The 10,846-nt window shown below is 31.6% G+C and overlaps 2 protein-coding genes across 2 annotated transcripts; both read right to left on the bottom strand.

Moving 5' to 3' along the window:
* Window positions 1–489: 489 nt before the first annotated feature.
* On the bottom strand, window positions 490–2,366 carry LOC104700454 (LOB domain-containing protein 13). The gene is made up of 3 exons (XM_010415977.2): window positions 2,157–2,366; window positions 1,761–2,046; window positions 490–1,151 (listed from the first exon to the last, which is right to left on the bottom strand). Exons 1-3 carry the CDS (start codon window positions 2,168–2,170, stop codon window positions 630–632), a joined length of 822 nt encoding a protein of 273 aa, XP_010414279.1. The 5' UTR covers window positions 2,171–2,366; the 3' UTR covers window positions 490–629.
* A 1,900-nt stretch (window positions 2,367–4,266) lies between these two features.
* On the bottom strand, window positions 4,267–6,081 carry LOC104700453 (uncharacterized). Its single transcript, XM_010415976.3, has 4 exons — window positions 5,893–6,081; window positions 5,542–5,680; window positions 5,157–5,290; window positions 4,267–5,061 (listed from the first exon to the last, which is right to left on the bottom strand). Exons 1-4 carry the CDS (start codon window positions 6,030–6,032, stop codon window positions 4,371–4,373), a joined length of 1,104 nt encoding a protein of 367 aa, XP_010414278.2. The 5' UTR covers window positions 6,033–6,081; the 3' UTR covers window positions 4,267–4,370.
* Window positions 6,082–10,846: the final 4,765 nt, after the last annotated feature.

The following is a 10,846-nucleotide window of genomic DNA, read 5'->3' as shown; positions in this document are numbered from 1 at the left end:
ACCTCTCTTAAAAGCAAAAAAGTTCTATTAAGTCTTTCCAAAACTGTTGATTCTTGATTTTTTTTATACTTTTTATTTTTATTAATTTATATATGCGTCAACTTTGATTTTCCTTCAATTAAGACATTTCTTTTTAGTATAAAAACGACATTTATTAATTTAGCATAAAAACGACATTTTTTTTTTGCATGCTTTATGTTAAATAAAATTAAGAATTTCATGTAACATAGAGGAAACGAATCCATGTAAGCAATCTTACACATAGCGTGAAAGCAAATCATATCCCGTGTCAAAAATATAAAGCAAGAACATTAATTCAATCAATGATATGTATTGGTTAAGATAATAGTATCAAAAATGTAAATTTCAACCAAATAATGGTTTGTACTAATATGGTTTGCTCTATGTTACACATATCAAATTAATGTCATGCATATGTTGACAAATAATCGTTTGTACTAATATGTTCAAACTAGATGAAATAGTTAATTAGAAGGAAAAGAAATAAAGAATATATATGATCATATCATATGACATATAAAAAGGTTTAGCGTCTGATTTAAGAATTAAGAACAGAATAGTATATATTTTTTTTATAAAAACAGAATTAAGAACCACATAATTCTGTTTTAGTCAAAGTAATGAACATTATTATCACTGGACATAGAATTGCTGTATCCAGCCGCCGAAGAAGGAGGAGGATTATACATAGAATTGGTGGCTGATGAGTTGGAAGACGAAGAGGACGACACCACCATCGACGGAGACGGCAAAGAACCCGGTGGTGTAGGTGGTGGAGCTGGCTGAGAGGACAGCAACCTTGGTGGTCGTGGAGGAGGAGGAGGTGGAGGTGGTGGTGAGAGTAGAATCGCCGAGGCGAGAGCATGATGATCACAGCTCACTGACGAAGTTGTTGTAGTGTTGTTGAAGTTGTTGTTGTTGTTTTGGAGGGAATTGATGGTGGTGGCTTCTCGGTATTTGTAGCGGAGGATGTCGGTACGGACGGTGGTGAGTTCGGTCTGGAGAGACTGGATGTGGTGTTGAAGAGCTGAGATTGCTCCCATGCAGCCGTAGATTGGATCTCTGAGTCTGAGGTTTGCTTCGTACACTAAACTATTCGCTGCGTCTCCTCTCTGACTCTCTCCCACTTCCTGCAACACTTTTAGTCCCTAATTAATTACATGTATGTGCATATACACCTATATTCTAATTATACAAGCTAGTACTTTAGTGTTTAAAGTATCTAGAAATATACCAAAATGTAAAAACCGTAATCAATGTGTAAAATTAAATAATACTAGTAGCATGGTGTTTAGCAGCAACCGACCGACAAAAATAGTTTTAGAGAAAATTTTGAGACTGTATTTTGTATAATTGCGAAAAATGATAAGTTAATACGTAGTTATTACAACAACAACACAAACTACTAGTGAATTACGATAAATCTTCTAAGAAAAACATACAGTATCTTTTACGATTCTGTTATATAAATATGATTAATATATACGTAAATAGCTCAATCAATAGTATGTGCATCTAATGATAATGACTTATCTACCTATGCCAATTAGATAAACCACCTGGACTATATAACAAACTCAAAAATTACTGTGTTGAATAGATTTGGGAAGAGTCAAACAAAAAACGGTAGATCCATTCAACTATATCAAATATGTAAATGGATCGATAGAGTAATCAAGAAATAAGAAACCTTAAGGAAATATAATTACTGTAGGAATTAATATATGTAAAGTACGTACCAGAAGCATCTTAGAAACGTTACTAGCTCCAAAGACTTTATGAACGGCGGCGAACTTGTGAGGCTCGTGGGGAGAGAAGTAAGGTGAGAAAGGACACTCCTCCGCGCAACGACGGCGGAGGAGCTTACAAGCGGCGCATGGGGTCACGGTGTTCAACGTTGTCCCCGGAGGTACCGCCGCCACGTGTCTCCTGATCCCCATCACGGCATGATGATCCGTCGTGGTTTCGTAGGTTGGATCTTTCTTTATCTTCTTCACGATCTCGTAGTACTCTCCAAATTCTTCCCTGTTGTTTTCCATTCATTTCACCACAACCACCAAGTTGATTGATCAATCAAAAGATCACTAAAAAAAATTATGTATATATATATATATATATGTTGATTTAATTTTTACCTGTCTCTGGACATTCACTTAATTATAAGGTATGTTTTCTAGAGAGCATCAATGGAGGAAGAAGAAGAAGAGGAGACAATGCAAGCAATAGAGCTTCTTTAAAAAGGGAGAGTCATTAAGGATTTAGGGTGTATTAAATGATCTTTCTTTATTTAAAATGGAAAGACTATAGAATGATCTATACTTAATTATATACTGTCTAGACTATCTATATATACAAAAACTTGCCTTGCCCTTGTACGTTAAGATATTAATTTATCAATGTTTGAGATTTGAGATTTGGAAAAAATATTATTTACTCTAATATTTAGGGTGAATTAGCCGTATAACCAAATCAAAAAAAACTATAGAAGAATATAGCATAATACTATTTGAAAAAATTAAAAAAAAATAATATAGAAAATAATTAAAATTATCATTTTAGTGTTGGTTTGGTGGTAGTGATGATAATGTGGTGGTGGTTGGCTGGAGGTAGGGTGGCCGGAGGTCCGCCAGAGCTTAGCCAGAGGGTGACCGGAGGTTGGCCGGAGGTAGGGTGGCATTCGGCCGGAGGTGGTGGTGACCGGAAGTCGGAAGTGGTCGAGGTGGTGGTTAGAAAAAAAAGGGCAAAATCTGTCATTTATACATAAATATAGAGAATATAATTGATTGATGATTAGTAACTTAGTATGGTTAGTTTGTGAATTATAATTTTTTTTTGGTTATACAACCCAATTCTCCTAATATTTATCTATCATCAATAAGTAATCAATTACTGAAAAAAAATACGGCCGACGTCCATAATAAAATAACTTGGATTTTGGTGGTTTAAGTTTTAACAATGTTCAATTATATAATGATTTTTTCTCCTATTCTGACCATAAGATATATAAACACATTTCTAAATAAGATCAAGACCCAACGATCAAGACAATTCCATAAAATATATAACCTTTAGGGTAGGTGGTTAAAGAAAGTTAGTTGAAGAAAGAAAAATATGGACGCAGTTGTACCAATCCTTGTACTTGGGCTCGACTCAATAGTCAAACACTACATATTGAGGTAGCACTAGGTTTCTACAATCCGGATGAACCGTAGCAAATTGATCAGATTCAGTCCGTATCTCGATTAAACAATCCAAATCGTACCAAGATGGTCAGATTCAACTCAATATACAGTCAAAAACAAACTCTTTTAAAAAGACTACATTTTGGTGCCAAATATCATAGTCATTTTGTATTTTTAAGAATTACGCTAAGATAATGGGAGAAACCGAACCTTTTCATTGTTATTTTTCTTTGGTCAACCTCTTCACGTGTTTGTTGCTACTTCATGTGCGATTATGTCAAACTGTAAAAAGAAAAAAAAAAAATCTAATATGAAAGAAAAGGGTTACAAAAAGAAGAAAGAAATGCAAAATATTGGACATGTGACTACATGTGAAGGATGTTTCCATCTAAAAACCCAAAATTAAATGCTTAAACATTTTCTAGTGTAAAATCATTGACCGTAACTACAAAATTATTGTTCGTGTTTATCATATTTTGTTCACTCATGTCAAGTACTCTCACGTCTTAGCATCATAAACATATTAACATGCATACCTCACACATATATAAAGTCAACAACCAACATCGATCGAGAACATGTGGATACTGCCGATCTCATCAATTTCACACTCTCCGATAATCGGAATACGATTTTTTCTTTCTCAAAGTGTAAATGTATTCATACATGTTGATGTATCATGTGGTCATAGTATTAGTGTACACTAGTTTAAATTGTTGTATATATATAGTCATTGTAAACTTATACAAGTATAAACTAGTGTAGATAGAGTCGGTTGTTTGTTTTGGTTTCCTTAGCTCTTTGTGTAACCAAAACTAGTATATCTTCTATGGGAACCAAAACTTGAGGTGAATCTTAATCTGAGTTACGCAATAATGGAGAGTTAGAGACTTAAAAATAGGTTTTCTCTTAATCAACAACACTGATTATGCGATTTAGAAAGTGACAGCATAGAGAGACACACATGTTCATAACTACGTATAGACTAAATAAGTGAATTTGTTACTAAACAATAGTAATGAGTTTGGAACTCAGAAACCTTTTAAAGATGAGAATGCTCAGATTCAAAAGGATTGATATCTTTTATTATATATAAAAGAAAATTACAAGAAAGTTGATTTTTATTATTTGCACACAAGACACAACTAAGAATATTGTGTATTATTTCTACAACTCTATGAAATTAGGAGACATAGTTAAATCTATAAACTCAGAAACTCTTCGCCTCTTCATAGACGACCCAGCTCTACAGCTCGGTGATGGAGTCATCAGATCTATCACCTCAACATCAACCTCAGTCGTCGTCGAGGTAATAAGGTTTCTTCTTCTCCAACAATCTTTCTCCATTGCTTCAGTTCCATGTGATACTTCATCTTCAACAATCTCAACTACGCCAAAACCACTGAAATTTGCTAATCTGTCAACAAATACAGTCTCGGGTTCTTTCTCCTTAACTTCAATAGATCCAACAGTGCTATGTGATACTTCATCTTCAACAATCTCTTCTTCTAATGAGCCAAAACCACTGAAATTTGCTAATCTGTCATCATCGAATACAGTTACAGGTTCTTTGGCTTTCTCAAAATGCTGATCATGAAGCTCCTTCTCATTCTCGCCTGGATACAAGTCATCCGATGAGCTTGTACCTGAATTCCCAGGCTGGCTTTGGTTACTATCATCATCCTCATTAACCTCAGGACACTCATCATCCTCGGGTTGAGAACTGTTGTCTAGCTTTGTCAAATACGGCAGATCATCCATACCACAAACTCGAACTTTCATGTGTTGAGGCAAACTTGGAGAAAGACCACCATGGTGTGCATACTTTGATGAGAAATAATTAACTGTCAGGTTTAAACTGGTCACCAAAAGACAACAGAGAGATGGTTATGTCAAAAATCCGACAAGTAAATAGATAGCATCATAGCTATAACAACTACAAAACTCCCTAACCTGTTCCAAGCTGGAAGATTAAGCATTGTGTATACAAGCTTGATCTTGCCTGCAATCCCAGAGAAGGATTTGAAAGCAGCAGCAGCTTCTCTCACTGCCACCGATTCTCTCGGATGCTGCCAAGCCCATTCAAACTGCAAGCAAGGTTCCCCCATCAGCTTTACTAAAACATAACCTATTACTTATCCTTGTCTCTTCAACTAAGCCTATAAACCCAATTCAAATTTGATAAATCTAAAGAGATAAACAGAAAGGAGAGGCCACAGGTGAAATAAAAGCAATATCTTTTGCCAAGATTGGTAAAAAAATTTATTTAAAGATTGAAGCTTTGGGGTATCGAAGATACGATCTTTAAGGGTGTTAAACAAAAAAAAAAAAAAAGGACCTGAAGGGCAGAGACGTTGGTGGGGAAGCCATAGATACAGAGAACCATTTCCCAGGGACGTTTCCTCTTTGTTCTCCAAGCACCACTAGTGATCTCTCCATTGTGCTGCCTTATTCTCCGCTTCGGGTTCACCGTAAACCTGCATATACCAGATTATTGTAAATCCCTTCATCAAATCTAAAACTTTCCTTTACTGCAGATTACACAAAGACCAAGTTCGATTCAATAAGAATCATAAATTTCTGATCCAGATTGATTACTTCATAAACAAACAGAATCTTCAATTTCAATGGTACGGATCATCAAAATCGAATTTGGGGGAAAAAAGAAAAAGACGAAGGCAGTAAGTACCCGATATAGGTTTGACCCTTGTGACGAGGGCTAAGAGAGGTTAAGAGGTAGCAGGCGAAGAAGCCTTTCCCTTCTTTTCCGATGACTCCATCCTCACCGACGGGATCTAGGGTTTTCCGATTTCCCCTTTTCTCTCTCATCTCTATCTCTCTCTCTCTCTCTTCGCTTCAATTCGACCGTTGGACTAAGACGACACTTAAAAAATCCGTTATCTCGTAAAGTATGATAATGGGCTTATGATTAAAGCCCAATATTTATACGATATGGCCTAATTTGAAAACTACGATGATCTATCTCGTGCATCGTTTATTTGCATTGAATCCTAAAAAGTTAAAACCCATCAGGTTCAAAATAAAATTGATACTAATTAGTAATTATGGATTAATTACTATGTTTATATAATAATTTTCTATATATATACTTGGTTCGCATGACACTGTTATCCATTACATAGGTCTCCTAAATAATTGGATTCACCCTTAGGGTGAACCTCTTCATTCACCATTTTATGAAATTAAAAAATAAAATCTGCACATTATTATAAAATTAAAAACTTAAACTGTTTTTTTATAATTCCAAACCGATATATAATTTCATTCTAATTGTAAAATCTAAATCCTAACCATCTCATTTGTAAACCCAAACCGACATATAATTTCATTTTAATTGTAAAATCTAAACCCTAACCATCTCATTTGTAAACCCAAACCGACATATAATTTCATTCTAATTGTAAAATCTAAACTCTAACTATATCATTTGTAAACCCAAAGCGACATATAATTTCGTTCTAATTGTAAATCTAAACCCTAACCACCTTATTTATAAACCCAAACCGACATATAATTTCGTTTTAATTGTAAAATCTAAATTCTAACCACTTTATTTATAACACAAACCGACATATAATTTCGTTTTAATTGTAAAATCTAAACTCTAATCACCTTATTTGTAAACCCAAATCGATACATAATTTTGTTCTAATTTTAAAAATCTAAACCAAGCCAATATTTAACTTTTCTTAATTAAAAGTACACAGAATTTGTTTCCTTAATTTATTTTGCTTTTTAATTTAATTTTGATTTATTTTTAAAATGAAATATTAGATAAAAGATTCTGATTGGATGAGAGAAGAGGAGGTGAACAAAAAGTTACCCCTAAGTATTTTTCTTGATTTTGGAGGTTGTAAAAACAGCCCACTTATATTAAATTTCACCACAGCTAAATTTTTAGACTTCAGATAATATCTCCTCATTTTAAATCCTCTATTTTTTTTCTTTAGATATAATAAAGAATTTTGAAAATTTTGAGTTTGCCTAAAATCAAAAGTATAATTGAATTTTGAATTTTAACTTTGGTTTAGTAGACTTTTTTAAAAAAAAGCTATAGTAGACTTTTTATCTAGGAGAGTTTGGGACAATATATTTTTTTAGAATTTTTGATTTTTGATTTTTGATTTCGAAATTTTTTGTTAAAATAGAATTTTGATATATTTTCTTTTATGTGGTATACAATCCTCAGTCACAATTTTTTATTTTCATTTTGTAGACTTGCAACTTTTTATGGCATTAAATGAAAAACTGAGTGTAATGCAATTTAACCGTGGACAAATTTTCCCATAATACGGTAAAACCTCTATAAATTAATAATGTTGGGACCAAAATATATTTTTAATTTATAGTGATATTAATTTATCTATAAATTAATAATAATTATTTTATAGTGTAAATTAATAATTATTAGTTTATAGGTATTTTTAATTGTTTAATTTTTAAAAAATTATGAATGGAGACCATTTTTGCAAAATAAGATTAGAATTTTGGATGTTGTAAATTTTATGGTATTGGAATTGAATTTGAAATAATTAAAAAGTATTATTGACAATGAATTAAAAATATTATAGACAAATCCACTTATACACATGACATAAATATTCAAATTTATGAATAAGAATATCAATTATCGTATTATAATAGTCTATCAAACTATCAAAATGTATATGATGCATATTTAGAAATTGAAAACTTTAAAAAAATTTAGCTGTTTTATGAAATGTTATAGAATAATTTATATCATTATAATTTGAAGATACAACATAATAATTGTTTTATAGATATGATGTTTAAGAGAAACATATTTTACTATATATATATGTAAATTTACATGATTATTAATTTATGATGTTATTGGGACCATATTTTACATGGAGATTTCAAAAAAATTATTATCTTATTATTTTATCGAATTTTGTTATTTTTTACACTGTCCCGACTTGGGACTAGCAAAATTTATTAATTTATAGTGTTTATTAATTTATAGAGTATTAATTTATAGAGGTTTTACTGTATAATGCACATGAATGTATCTTTTTTTAAATAGTTTTACGCGACAACAACCAAAATCACACTAACCAAAGAGAATTTTGTTGTTTTATGACATAATTAAAAAACGCTAAGAGGGGTATTGAAATTAGAATTTTAAAAGATTTGGTTAGATTTAGGAAATTTTGGATTTTGAGAGATTTCAATGAGATTGTATGATACTTTGGTGGATTTATTATTATTTTTATTTTAGAAAAGAAAAATAATTTGTGATTTGGTGAGATTTATTGAAAGATTTTAAGAGATTTACACACACGAAAGCAAATAAGGTTCATCGACTTCTCAAACACAAAAGTCATGTCTAATAATTATGGTTTCAATGGACAACACAATGGAAGTATGTTTGGAATATGATTTTTCAAACATATTCAATATTGCAGAGGAAAATTGTAGAAATAATTATTTGGAAACCTTGAGTAGACACGATAAGTTTCAAGGGATGAATCAAAAAAATGCATTAGAGAGGACGGTGGTGTACTGGTGTTGAATCTTATGAAGAGGTCAATATATTGAAAGAAAACTCATTAGAGAAGTAATTCTGATTTTGAAACTCACCTGCTTTGTTTTTGTTCTTATGCAGTGAACTGGAACATTACTTGCATTTTTCACAAGGCAACATGAAACAACAGAACTCTCCAAAGAAAGTATCTTATATAAGCAAATCTATCTCCAGAATTTCTATTGTTTTGTAATCTCATGTATGCTTTATGTTTTTAAGAAAATAACAAATACTACTTTGATTCATTGGATTCTCTTCTAGACTAGACGGATTCCTTCCAGAACCGAATGGATTTGTCTATTCCACAAGTAACAAAGACTGATTCAACCGGCGAATAGCTCTTGAGAACTGTTTTTTTTTTTTGAGAACTGTTTTTTTTCTTGAGAACTGTTTTTTTTTTGTTTTTGAAATCCTTCAGAATAACACATATAGAGGTGAGATTGTTTCGTTCTTATTTCTCACTAGTTTTCAACTAAAGAACTATCCAAAATCTTTTAAAATAAATGTTAAACACTTTTACAAAAAAAATTGTCAAATTTGAATAACACTGGATTTTATAAGATTTTTATAAATCTCTAGTTGAATAACAATATATTCTAAATTACTTTGACTGATTTTAAGTAAATTTCAAATTCAATAACACTGGATTTGGATAATGATTTAAAAATCACAAATTGAATAACAGAAAATTTTATTAAAAAACCAGAATCTTTTAAAATTCTAATTCAATACCTACTCTAAATTTTTTTCCTTTTCTTAGCTAACTTCAGCAAAGCTTGGTGAGAGACTTGTTCTTTCCCATCAATGAAGATTCAGAATCAGTACATTCTTTTATAGAAAAACGATTCCACCAAAATCTATTTTATTAAAAAATTTACTCACTCCCTGAATTTGGTACTAGTGGCCTCTAACATTTATTTCTCTTTAAATAATCAAGAGTATCTATTGATCATGTAGAAGGAATGTCAGCAATTTTCGACATCCCAAAATTTAGGCAATAAACAATTAATCAAAATAAAATATTGTTTTGATATTTTGATACAAATAAAAAAAATTGCGGCAGAAAATCCATATTACATGGTTGTGGATCAAGGTTCAAAACAACTTCAATAAAAACAAAAATATGCAAAATCATCCAAGTGAGAAAAATAAAGTTAGATATACAACCTCTGACATGATGTTTTTCACTCTTCCTCTTCATCCAATACCGATGGGATGAAGAGTTGCTTGCCTAGAATTTGAGGGCCAACAAAAGAATTGAAGGCTGTTTGACTCCATCTCTTCCTTCACGGCTTAATTACATGAAGCTCGTTCATGTATGGCTTCATGTGAATCAGACCACCACCAGCTCTGTTAGGTAAGCTCTCTTTCTCTTCTCCGCAGTCACATTCATACCACACAATCATAAGCCTAAAAGTTAGAAAGAAAAACAAAAGAGCAAAATGAAGTACAATGATATAAGGTGTAATTTATTGTTTTACTCGGAATTCACATAATAGTTATAAACTAAGAGATTTTTTGTGAATTTCAATATAGATATTATTTTTAAGATGTATTAACTTCATCAACCACTTTTCTTCTACATCTACTGTCCTATAATTCACACCAAACAACCTATTTTGCCACATTGTTGGTTCTCTTTGCGCCTAAAAACCAAAAGGTGGGCAGAAATTGTACTTTGAGCTGTTCAATGATCATATAAGATCAAATTAAATAATTATTGTTTTTAAAAAATAAAACAAAATCGGCCAAACAAATGATGAGATGAATAAGAAAGGCTGGTGCTTATGATGATGCTTTAATAATGATAATGATTCCTTAACCTTCACTCCTTTTGAGTTGTAAATTCCTAATCAAGTAGACAATAATAGCTTCTTCTTTTTTTTTTTCATAAAAACAATATGCATATTTTTAAAGTTTTTGCAAGGTATTGTATGTACATACCTTTTTCATCACTGGACTTGGAACTCCATATTCAATCATTTCATATGTTCAATAATACATTACACAATGTTAAATTGAAGAAGCCATATCACACAAGCAATAATCCGAAATTGATAATAAAGTCCAATTA

Source organism: Camelina sativa, chromosome 7 (genome assembly GCF_030686135.1).
Source record: "Camelina sativa cultivar CO46 ecotype springtype chromosome 7, ASM3068613v1".
NCBI classification, from domain to species: Eukaryota; Viridiplantae; Streptophyta; class Magnoliopsida; order Brassicales; family Brassicaceae; genus Camelina; species Camelina sativa.
The sequence above is the reverse complement of the archived record's forward strand: the minus strand, read 5'-3'. Positions and strand labels throughout refer to the sequence as shown.

Bases quoted from the DNA above. Each gene is read 5' to 3' on its own strand.
- LOC104700454 (XM_010415977.2), bottom strand. The intron at 1,152-1,760 runs GTACGTACTTTA...AAAGTGTTGCAG, and splicing joins ACGTTTCTAAGATGCTTCTG to GAAGTGGGAGAGAGTCAGAG.
- LOC104700453 (XM_010415976.3), bottom strand. From the start codon at position 6,032: ATGAGAGAGAAAAGGGGAAATCGGAAAACCCTAGATCCCGTCGGTGAG. The intron at 5,681-5,892 runs GTACTTACTGCC...TGGTATATGCAG, and splicing joins AAGGGTCAAACCTATATCGG to GTTTACGGTGAACCCGAAGC. The intron at 5,291-5,541 runs GTCCTTTTTTTT...CCTTGCTTGCAG, and splicing joins CCAACGTCTCTGCCCTTCAG to TTTGAATGGGCTTGGCAGCA.